Below are 12,257 nucleotides of genomic sequence, written 5' to 3'. Positions count from 1 at the left end.
CTCTGCTATGGTGCTGAGCATAAATAGAACATGAACATTTCCAGGAATTGTCAACTTGGCGCTTCTCACAAGGAGTTAAGATTTCTTTTATAATGCTAACAAAAGTAAAGCCTAAGACTAAAACCTGCTCCAAACTTCTAGAAGCTACATTTCCTTCTCAATTAAGATTTACTGTTTGGAAAAGTACAATGTACTCTTTTTTCCCTCTGGGGGAAAAGTCCTCCAAAGAATCATATTCATATACTCCTTACTGCTCAAACTGAGGAACAAGTATAAACACAGCTGCCTATTAAAATTAAGTAAAGGCAAACATTCCTGCAGCTAGCTACAACAGCAGCCTACAAGTTTGAACTACACCCATAAAAAGAGAACACTACCTTGCTAAACGTACAGTTAAACTCGGAGGCCACGCCACCAGAAAAGCTGGTTATTGGAACTGATGACTTTCCATAGCATGATTTAAGAGCTGGAAAAGTGGGACCTGATTCCAGAACCAGGAGAGCCAACACACCATCTCCTGATCACAGCCAAGAAGACTGAGTCTTTTTTTACTCTCAAGGTAGCAAGTGGGATGGAAGCAACCCAAGGGCCCTGTCCCTTGGCCCCCTATGGCCTCACATTAGACCCTACCCCTCCCCGCCCCCCCCAAAAAAAAGATAAAATGAGAGATGGGGAAGAGAGAGAGACCAACCAGAAATTAGTCTTTGGACAATAGGTGGGAAAGAAAAAGACCCTGTGGCTGCATGTCTGGGAGAGCCTGGAGTAGGGGGGGAGGAAAAAGTGGGGGCTGGTAAATAACAGGCTCTGAAGCAGCCACAGGTTATCAGAATTAGGGAGGAGAGAAAAGCAAATTTTGAGAAAGTGTCTTTACAGGACATGAATCAGCAGGCTTTGAAGTCAAAGTGCCTAGATTGCAAATTTGGCTTAACTACATTGTATGACCTTGAGCAAGTGACTTAACATCTCTGTGCAATGAGGGTAATAATACCTTCTACCTCATTAAGTTACTGTCAGGATTAAATGAATTAATAAATGCAAAGGACCTGGAACAGTGCCTGGCACATGGTAAGTTAAGCTGCTGATAAATACTATGATTATTATTTCACTGGTATTATTTGAGGTTCTTGGTGAGACACAGAAAAGATTAAAATTCATTTTTAATTATCAACAGAAACTGTGGGCAGATTGTCTGACCAACCCACAGATGGACAGACTAAGCCAGTCCCAGTCTTCCCGACTGGCCATTTGTCTCTCCTCCTCTCATCCATCCTCAAGCCATCTTCAGCTCCCTCTGTAGCTGAGAGCAGCACCCAACTCACTCTCCTCCAGCAGGTTCTGTCTCCATTTGGACACAGCTTGATCTACAGGGCACACAGTATTGTGGATGGTCTGTAATTACTAAACAATGTGAATAGACAGTGAATGGAATTCCCCCAAATCCAAATTCACCAGATAGTTCAAAACCCTCTCTTCAGTTTTGTTCTGTGAACACGTAGCCTATGAATCCCCAAGGAGCGCTAATGGAGTTTAATGTTGGTAGTAGAGTCACACCTGCATGGGGTCTGTGATGCTACAACATTCTTAAGCAACAATGTTCAGGGAATTCAAAGAATTAACAACAATGGTGAGCACAGATTTAAAACAAAGCTCTCTATCCTTCTACATCTCTATTCCTAGCTCCCTTCCACCTTCCCCCACCTGAAAACAACAGCAACTCTTCAAGCAAGCACACAGCTTTGGGAGGCTCACACCCAGGGAGCAATAAGTGAGAAAGGAGCCATGTGCACGATCTGCTGGTCGGATCTCAAGGTTCTCAATCCTGGCTGCACTTCAAAATTAACCTAGGAAGGTGTCTGTGCCTGTGTAGGCGTGTTTGTGCCCAGGCCCCACCTCCACAGATTTTGGCATGAACTGGCCTGGGGTGAAGCCTGAGGATCATTAGGCTTTTTTAAAAAGCAGAGTTAAACAACACTGAGCTAAATCAACCCTGAGGGTCAGTAGGGTGACTGATGTAGCCAAGCAACCCATACATCCACAGGAGGGAGAAAAAAATGTCACAGTGAGAATTTCTAAAAGGAAAGAACATTAAATCCATTTTTTAGATGGATATGGAGGCATCCCTGCTGAGGAGAGACCTGTCACACGGTTTGCTATTCCTAGAAAGAGCTGCAGTTTGCTGCCAACAGATGCATTATTTCATCAGTCCCATAAATACTTGATAAAAGTCTTCCGCCCTTTCTGTATGTCAGCCTTGCAGAAGGGGGTGGGGGGGTGAGGGGTGGAGTCTTCTGACAAAATGCAGTACTGACCCATCAAAATTTCCTTTTAAATGATTAAAATTGGCACTGATAAAAATTAAATATTTTAGTAAAATGTCATCCCAGTATACCTCTAAAAGCCCTTGAAATTTTCCTCTTAAAATGAAGAAAAAAGCATTAGTACAATTTTTTTAAAGGCTAATTTCAATGATTAACACTACAGCATAATACAATTCCATTTCAAACCCAGCAGGGAGCCAAGTCTGCGTAGCAAAAGTCTTAAATCCAGAGTCGGGAGGCCTGGGTTCCAGTCCTGGCAATAAATTACATTAACTAGCTGTGTGATCATGGGCAAGTTGTCTTAATCTCTCTAGCACTCCGTTTTCTCAGAGAAAAATGAGATGATCTGCGACCATCACCCTCCCAGTCTTAAAGTCTAGAATACTGGGATGTGTCTCCATTTTGCTGACTTGTTACATTAGCAAGCGAATGCGTTTACAAATTAGACAACTTAAAATTAAGTCATTCTGGCAATTCTGCTAATAAATTTAACCAGTTCCCAGCCACTGTGCATCCACTGAATACGCAGAACAGTAAAGTACCTTGAATATGGTGTTATCTTCCATTTGAACTAGAGCCAGAGCCTTCCTGCCCCAACTGTGCCAGCCAGACGATGCTTCCTGCCCCAAACTCCTGTCGCTCTTTTCAAATGAGAAAATACATGACACGCATCTTCACACTTTTTGCCATACTGTCATACCATTATTATTTTCTTAGTCTTTTTCTTTATGTTGACTCAATTTTACTTAAATACAGTTTTACTTGCCACAATGTCAGAAAACCATTAAATTGATACAAGGGGAAAAAACAAGCAAAACAACTAAATTGTAACTAAATACTGTTGTCTACAGAAGGCTTTAAGCATGAGGAGCTTTTGCTGTCTGTTAGGAAGAAAAATTGGCAAGTGTCAAGAGATGTTACAGAAACACTTGTACGAAATGGAGGTTTTCACTTGGATGTTATCAGGATTGAAAGAGAAAGAAAAAGGAAATAGCTCTTTCACCTTGTGATCTAATCCCATGTCCACATATCATCTAAAATCATTTTAAGAGTCACCCAAGATCATGGCCGTGCACACATCTCACATTCTGGGAAACACAAGGACAAACAGTCAAGACTGGGCCTTTACGACCGGCAATATGACATAGCATCTCTCTGGGAGAAAGATTATTCTCCCAGAAGGGCCTGGACTCTAGGCACCCTGTCACTGGGTCTCCACTTGAGTTCCTTTGCACTCGTGGTCCCCTCTATCTGAAAGCTCTTCCTCCAGGTATCCACTCTATTGAAGAATTCAGGTCTCTACTCAACGTCCTCTCATCAGAGAAGCTTTCTCTGACCACCCCACATACTACGGAAAGCCCTTCCTCAACACCACGCACACTGTCCTTCTTCAAAGCACTCTCACCACCTGATGTATTATTTATTCACTTGCTCGTTGTCGGTCCCCATCAGACTACAGAATATAGTGAGCTCCAGAAGGGCAGGCGCTTTGTTTACTACAATATACCCAGCACCCAATGTCTGGCACGTGGTCAAGACTAATATCTGTTGAATGAATGAACGAGTCTTCTCAGCTGATCTGGAGATCTTCATGTATCTTTATCACCTAGTGCCTGGCATCTAGTTGGTCCTCAGGAAGTATCTGATAATCATATTGGAGACACATAGAAACCTGGGCTCTCTGTAGAATCTGCCCTTAGCACAAGGAGGGGTCTTGCTCTGAATGCTGACCCACCATCCCCTCTCTAGGACACGGGATGCCACAGAGTGAACACTACTCAGCCACAGTGGAAGTGCCTGGACAGACCACAAGCCTGATGAACTGAGATCAACACTGAAATTACCATATCCAGAGTAGGTATGAACTCATGGTATGATTAAAAAGTCCCAGGCTGGAAATCTCTCTAATAAACCTATTACAATACCCAGAGTAAAAACTTCATTGCTTTTTTATTGCTCAGTAACTTTATTGCTCAGTAACTTCAGATGTATCCAAGTATACATCTGACAGCCAGAGTATATCTCAAAACAGCAGCTGACGTAGCTCTACGTGGTCACACGAGGCCAGCTCGAAAAGGGACAGGCTGAGCCCTGGACCCTCTGGGCAGAGGGGAAACAGGCCAGCCCTGCATCCTGCTCCAGTGAGGACAGCCACAGAGTCCAGGGCACAGGGTCCATGGCGAGGACCAGCTCAAGCTCAGGCAAGGCTACAACAAATGTCAGCCCCAGGACAGCTACTCCAGCAGGCCAGAGAGTTGAGGCATCTGATGCTACAACAGGAGTCACTGCGCTGCATTATAAGACATTTATCTTTCATCCTTGCTGGTGGCTAAGAGAATATAAAGCAGAAATTTAGCCTAGGAAGAAAGAAAAAAAAAAAACTCCCAAGCCTAAAAAAGACTGGGGTTAAAGGAAGGGTTGCCAGGCTGACTGTTAAGTGGGAATCATGGCAGAGACCCAATCCCACAGCCAGGGCCAACATGGTAGAACAGGGAGTCCTTGGGCCCAGAAGTCACTCCCACCATGACCTAAGGCTAAGTCCTACCAGCTGGTGAGACAGGGGCTGCTGACAAACCTCCTTTCCAGATCCAGATTAGCTCAGGCACCAGAGCGAGCTTGTCAGCCAAGACAGGGCCCATGAGTAGCGGGAAGCCAGGCAGGAAGACACATGTTGCCTTTACCCAGATTCAGCACTATCCTCATCTCCTAAGTGACCTGCCAGGAGCCCAGGGAGGATTTCCAGCTAATCTAGTGTCTACTACGTGACCTTGGCCAGTAGGGGACATACCATGAAGTGTGCCTTCCATGGTGCCAGGCGGGATTAAGTCATTTTATTGCCAGAATTCCTCTTTTAAAATATAAGAGTCTTGGGCTTCCCTGGTGGTGCAGTAGTTAAGAATCTGCCTGCCAGTGCAGGGGACATGGGTTCGAGCCCTGGTCCGGGAAGATCCCACATGCTGCGGAGCAACTAAGCCCGTGTGCCACAACTACTGAGCCTGCGCTCTAGAGCCCACGAGCCACAACTACCGAAGCCCGCACGCCTAGAGCCTGTGCTTCGCAACAAGAGAAGCCACTGCAATGAGAACCCTGTGCACCTCAACGAAGAGTAGCCCCCACTCGCTGCAAGTAGAGAAAGTCCGCACGCAGCAACGAAGACCCAACGCAGCCAAAAATAAATAAAATAAATTTATTAAAAAAGATTAAAAAATAATAAAATATAAGTGTCTTTATAAGGTGAGAAAAACACAAAATCAATTATCCATGAACATCTTGGTCTTTTTTTTTTTTTTAATAGGGATAGGCACACTGAGAGAATCAAAAGTTTAACTTTTTTTTTTAATGTTTTGGGATTTCCTGGGGGCATGGTTTAGAAGAATAGAGAGAAGATACAACTTGATTCTTCTCTAAAAAATGACACCCAGGGACTTCCCTGGTGGTCCAGTGGTTAAGACTCAGGGCTTCCACTGCAGGGGGCATGGGTTCTATCCCTGGTGGGGAAACTAAGATCCCACACGCCACAGCCAAGAATAAAATAAAATAAAATGGCTAGGTGTCTATTAAAAAATAAAATAAAAATTAAAAATAAATAAATAAAAAATGACACCCAGAATATAAATTAAAAGCAACTAACAGGGATCAATCACCAAAGAAGGCCTCTTAAGTAGCTCAAAGTTTACAAGTGAAACACAAAAAGTAACCAAACAAACAAGAGGAAAACCAGGAATCTCTGAAAAGACCAAAACGAGAAAACTTTTTATAAAATAACATCAGTTCATTCAGATCAATCAGGATAGACCTCTTGGCCAAAGAGAAAGCCATTCCTCCCCATTCATTTTCAAAGCCTCCCAAGAGAAAACCACCAAACCTGTACAAATTAATTAATAACTGAGACTGAAATGAGTAAAAAGTCAGAAGAGGTTATTGTATACACATACATATATAAGCACCACATTTTCCTACATTCTAATTCTTCAAAGTTCAAACATGCCTTTACAAAAATTTAAATGGACTATTTAAAACCTTATTAAAATTACTCCATTACGACACTGGAGAAGCACTGGGGTCCTGGAAAATAGGCCTCTGGGTCCATTCGCATTTTTTACGTTAAAACTGAAGGCATTTCAAGTCTAATATACTCTTTCCAGGATTTAAAAAAAAATACGTTTCCAATTAAGTCCTAATTTAATTTCATAATTAAAATACAGCCATCAAGTTAATTTAACACAAAGTTTAAGGTCTCAAATAAAGAAGGCTGTTAACTAACAACTCGTTTAAAATATACCATTTCCTCCACACCTTACGTATATAGATATTGCTGAAACTTATGGTGTAGTGAATTTTCCATAACATATGTGGATTTTAAAAGTGAGTTTTATGAGATGGAAAATTACAAAGTGAAGAAGGAAATGATAAACTCCAAATTCAAGGTTTATCGGTGAGTGGAGGTTGGGGATGAGCTAGGATTGAGAGGAGCACCCAGGGGTCCTCAAAGGCCATGTAATTTTTTTTTTTTTTTTTGCAGTACGCTGGCCTCTCTCACTGTTGTGGCCTCTCCCGTTGCGGAGCACAGGCTCCAGATGCGCAGGCTCCGTGGCCATGGCTCACGGGCCCTGCCGCTCCGCGGCATGTGGGATCTTCCCAGACCGGGGCACAAACCCGTGTCCCCTGCATTGGCAGGCAGACTCTCAACCACTGCGCCACCAGGGAAGCCCCATGTAATATTTTTTAACTGAGTGATGGGGAGACAGGTGTTCACTGTACCATTGTTCTTCACGCCTTACTTATATTTTGTAATCTTACTTAAAATATTCAGTAATTAACAAAAACTATTTAAAAAGTGAGTTTGTGTAACTGCCACTGTGGAAAGTATACAGAACGCTATGTAAATCAAACTCTCTCTTCAGGATATTTTTTTCAGTAGCAGTGTTACTCAACAAGAAGTAAAACAATTGAGAGGACTTCATTTGTGCAGTAGCCAACCTATCGTTCCATTTGACCACTTCCACAGAATTAACGTATTAACGTTATTTTTCCAAACTTCAGCCCAGATACACTGAATTTTTTCCCGGTCCGCGATGTTTCATACTGCTCACTTAAAAATATATATATATATATTTTTTTCTTCAACATCATTGTAACTTTCACCATTTGTTAAAAATAACTTTTCTTGTTCTTTGAATGAATCAGAAGAAATGAAAACGGGGTCACACCTCTTTGAACAACATACAATCATACTATTTACAACACCTACAATGATTATAAAATTAAATTAAGTATTTCAGTAGTAACAGGCTTTCAGCTTTGCCTGTTTTGTTATTTCCAACTATGTGTTGCCAAGAGGAACCTCTAAGGCAAATACCATGAAAAGATATCGGACACCCTAATATTTCTTTTAACATCTCCCCACTTCTATGTTACATATTCTGCTTTCAATCAAGTGGTGGAAACATTTTACCTACTTCAGTTTGGCTTTGTTCACCTGGAGTATTTTATTTTGTAAGAACAAATCCAACCTGAAAATTCCTGTGGTCCTCAAAGGGCAGCTTTTTTCAGTATTTCAAAAAGCCTGAAACATACATTTACCTGTAATTTGGCCATGCAAGGAAATGAAAATATTTTTGCTTTTTCCACTGGGATTTTCCCAGGCCTTCCTAAGTCAACCAGTTATCTCATGTTGATCAAATATTCAGACATATGTCATTAATAAAAATATTAGAAGAATTAGTCATGATTACTTATCATGTGGTCTGGAAAATCATTCAAAATATGAGGTCCATGGGGCAAAAATAATAAAAGTAGTTTCTTTATTACCGGCATTTGTGTTTTTACTAGTTATATTGGTATTTGAAAAACAGCAACAACAAATTCTGGAGATCCCTGAGTTGGGGTAGGTCTAACTATCACTGCTATAAAAAACTGAGAATGTCAATTTCCTAACTCTGTTAAAAATTTACAAGTCAACTTTCTTTTTTCCTTCTTTTTTTTTTTGCCAGTTCAGTTCTCTGCTCTTCAACCTCTGTAAAAAGTAGACGTCATGGGAGGTGTTGAGAAGAAACAAGTGTTTCATCTCACATCTTCTTCCTGCTACAAGCCAGGCTGATAGCACTAGGACTGTTTCTCTTTTCTATAGCTTCCAACATTCCTTAAAATCAAAATGAGACACCCCACCCCCCAAAAAAAACTACTGTCCTTATAAAATTAAATACTCCAGGTGTCTGAACAAAGCCAAACTAAAAAGGATGACTTTAAATCAATAGTCTTTAAAAACAAACTAAGCCAGCCTTCCAAATAATCCCCTTTGGACATGCAGGACAGCCCAGGGAACAGGTGCAAGGCGTGCCTTCCTAGAGGCTGTCCCCTTCTTCATGAGTCTGACCTTTCCCAGCCGGCCGCTCTGGCACCCCACGAATCAGTTATCAGGAAGCCTAAAGCCTGCTTTCCCATCTGCACTTTCCAAATGGCTCCCAATGCCAAGGGCTGAGATATGACCTGGCTCTCTGATGAGAACATGCCTCCCAAGTGACTTGCCAACTTTCCCTGGAAGCATTTCTAAATGTATTCTCTGAGCTCCCTCCTCACCCTCTCAATCGTGTTCCATTCCTCCCTCCTTCCCTGCACTTCCTAACTCCATCTCCTCAACCAGTCCCTCCAGCGCCACATGCCTGCAAACCAAACTCCTTTCCCACTTTCAGGACCCGCCAACCCCCACCCAGCCTAAAACCCCAACTTCAAATCCAAAGGGCACAGTTCCAACGATCGTGGAGGTGGTCTGGAGTGATCTTTTTGAGGCCTACCTGCAGGCAGCTCAACCATGGCTTCTTCTCTTGCCTTCTCCAGTTTCTCCCTTACCCAGGGGAATTCTTGCAGGGAATCTAGGAAGGCATCGAATGCTTTAGGACCCCTGGTAGGTAGGATATCCAGCAGCAGCATTGTTTTCCGGAGGCCTGTGGCTTGAGCTTTAATTTCTTGAACATGGCTTTCCGTCAAGACCCCTTCCTGGTAAAGATACTGGAGGACCAGTCCCTCCACCAGTACCTCTGCACCCAGCTCGAGGCGAAGGGAGCGAAGCACTTGCTTGTCTCTAGCCTCCATCTCCCCCTGGGAAGACACAAAATGGTAGCTCAGATCACAGGAAGCCTGATGAGCCCCTAAAGATAGTGTCTTACAGTGCAAGCTCCTTAAGGTCACGGACATCTTTGAACCCTAGCAGAACGCCAGGCCATGGTGTTTAATACACGGCTGTTAAGCCAAGCTGAATTAATTTCGAATGCTTCAGAACATGAATCATCTTCTCTGCTTTTACTTTCCACACAATGGGGTCCTAGCTCCATTCCTTGTTCCATAAAGAGATTTGGGGAAAAGTGGATTAGAGACACTGCTTAAAAAGCAACTTTTGGGGCTTCCCTGGTGGCACAGTGGTTGAGAGTCTGCCTGCTAATGCAGGGGACACGGGTTCGAGCCCTGGTCTGGGAGGATCCCACATGCCGCGGAGCAACTAGGCCCTTGGGCCACAACTACTAAGCCAGCGCGTCTGGAGCCTGTGCTCCGCAACAAGAGAGGCCGCGATGGTGAGAGGCCCCCGCACCGCAATGAAGAGTGGCCCCCGGCTTGCCGCAAGTAGAGAAAGCCCTCGCACAGAAACGAAGACCCTACACAGCAAAAATAAATAAATTAAGTAATAAACTCCTACCCCCAACATCTTCTAAAAAAAAAAAAAAAAGCAACTTTTACCTGAGGATTACAGAGGAGCACTTCATTCTAACATACTTGAGAAGAAATAGTGCTTTTCCTTTAACATTGCGTTCATCAGAGACACCCCATTACCGCAGAAACCGCCAATATGCACACAAGTGCCCTTAAGACCGCGAGCATCTGCAGAACCTGATCATCAATGGAAGTGGGGCAATAAACCGGCAGGTACCAATAAGTTTAAGGATCTTTTTCCCTAAGAGAAAAGGCCTATACACCATTGCCTTCAAGAACATTAGGCATTCATGCCCACACTACAGTAAATCTTATATATAGTCACAGACTCCAGCCCTCCTCTGGAAGAATTTCGAATTTCCATCACAACACTGTCATAGCCACACATGCACGGGACATTTAATGTTGTGCTTTTTTTTTTTTCCTTTAAAAGATTTTTTTTAATGTCCACACGCCATGGAAGGCTTGTTTCTAAGACCACTGCACCAGTGAGCAGAGGGACGGCTAAGAGGGTATGTAAGTGGCGGGGAGGGGAGACGGGGGACGGCAAATGGGGCTTTATGACACCCACAGAAAGTAGAGCCACAGCGGGCGACCCCGAGAGGCGGCAGGTGAGCAGGAAAATGTGCCCTTTGGGCTGTCCCCGCCGATGTGGGACTTTTTATTTCCCGCCTCGCCAGCTGAAGCCCTGTGGCATTAGGAACGGAAAGAACTATGAAAGATTTTAGGGGCCACCTGACCCGCTATAAACGGGGTGCTGGGAATGACCTGCAGAGAAGACCGAGGGGAGAGCAAGGCCCCGAGCACCTCCACCGCCACCCCAGCCCGAGCGGCTCGGGAACGCCGCGAGGAAGTTAGCGGGCGGGGGAGCCACGCAGGGCCCAGGCCACAGACGCCGCGGCGCGGTGCCTTCGAGAAAAGATGCATACGGGGGTTCTGGGATCCTGTTACTTACGTCTGCAAACACGTATCTTAAGGAAAAAAAAAAAAAAACTGCAACCGGACTCCACAAAGTGTCAGGGAACCTGTACCGTAAGCACCATTTTTGTTGAAGGCAAAAGCCCTGAACAGGAAGTATTGTCGCCATCTTTGTTAAGGGCAAACACAGGAAGTGCTGTGGCCATCTTTATTGGTGGCCCAGATATCAGGATGAAGCCTTTTCCGCCATGTTTGCTGTGGGTAGAGAATATAACCACCTGGAGATGGAAAATAGCATCATTTAGGGAGTTATCTAAGGAAAGAGTAATTGAATAATTGCATTTTAACACATGAGCTCCACCAGGGACTTGCACCCAATTGACATAATAGTCGGGTCTCAAAAGTCATCTTATCAGGGAAGCCTTCCATGACCACTTGTATTTAAAACTGCAGTGCCCACCACCACGCTATTTAAACTCACAACATTCACCTCCTGCGCTCCCCATCCCCTTTTCCAGCTTTATTTTTATCTGAAGGACATATCAGTTACTAAAACTTTTACTTAATTATTTGTTTATCATCTGTTTTCCCCCCACTAAAATGCAAGTTCATTCCTTTATATCACAGGGGTCCTGCCCAAAAAAAGTGTACAAATCAATCAGTCAGGATTCAGTTACAGCAATCAACCAGCTATTCTGCACAGATAGGGATTTGTCATGAGGAATTAGGGACATTAGCAGTAAGTGTGTCTGGGGCATGTAGTTTGGAGTTGGAAGGCAAGATAAGTGCCTGCTCCAAATATATAGAGAGAAAAGAATGTTAAATTGAGGGTCCTTACTCAGATTCCTTTATGAAATGAGGCAATCAGTAAATACATTCATTAAATCACTTTTAAGTCAATTGGGTGACATACACAGAAAGTTGTACACCTGCTAAAAGTGGTTGACAGTAACAGAAGAAAACCTCAAAAATCATTATTTCTGTAGAGGATTTTCATAACCAACACTTCTAGTGGAAGATGAAAATATCTTTGTAAGCAAATCAATGGAAAGCACTTCTAAACCTCCCTCCTCAAAACATTCTAACTTTTGTAACAAGTTTAAAGGGTTACTATACCAATATACCATTTTACTATGCCAGTGACAATATTTTTACATTGGGTGGCAAGTATTATTATTATCATTAGCATTTTACACGTTCCACATGTGAGGACCGTGGAATCAAAGTGGTCAAGTGTCTTAGCCAAAATCTCAAAGCTAATATATAGCAAAACCTGAATTATAACCAGGTCCCTCTGATTTCATGCCCTTTCCAGTA

At 43.2% G+C, this 12,257-nt stretch overlaps 1 protein-coding gene across 13 annotated transcripts in view; it reads right to left on the bottom strand.

Moving 5' to 3' along the window:
* Nucleotides 1–11,129, bottom strand: part of CRADD (CARD and death domain containing adaptor protein) — a 234,604-nt gene extending 223,475 nt beyond the window's left edge. For 12 of the 13 annotated variants that reach the window (XR_016395013.1, XR_016395018.1, XR_016395011.1 and 9 more), the window contains exons 1-2: nt 10,978–11,127; nt 9,113–9,416 (exon numbers count right to left, since the gene is read on the bottom strand). Coding sequence is in view for 1 of the 13 variants with exons in the window: in XM_089921130.1 (XP_089777256.1) it covers nt 9,113–9,416; nt 10,978–11,109 (436 nt within the window). In the remaining 12 variants the exon portion in view is untranslated. Of the gene's footprint in view, nt 1–9,112; nt 9,417–10,977 lie in introns of all 13 variants that reach the window. The other variant, XR_016395021.1, reaches the window with a different exon arrangement.
* Between the last annotated feature and the right edge of the window lie 1,128 nt (nt 11,130–12,257).

The sequence above is a fragment of the Delphinapterus leucas genome, chromosome 11 (genome assembly GCF_059928025.1).
Source record: "Delphinapterus leucas isolate spDelLeu-1000000601 "Yukka" chromosome 11, BTC_Dleu_Yukka2, whole genome shotgun sequence".
In the NCBI taxonomy this organism is placed as follows: domain Eukaryota; kingdom Metazoa; phylum Chordata; class Mammalia; order Artiodactyla; family Monodontidae; genus Delphinapterus; species Delphinapterus leucas.
This window is presented reverse-complemented; position numbering and strand designations above follow the sequence as displayed.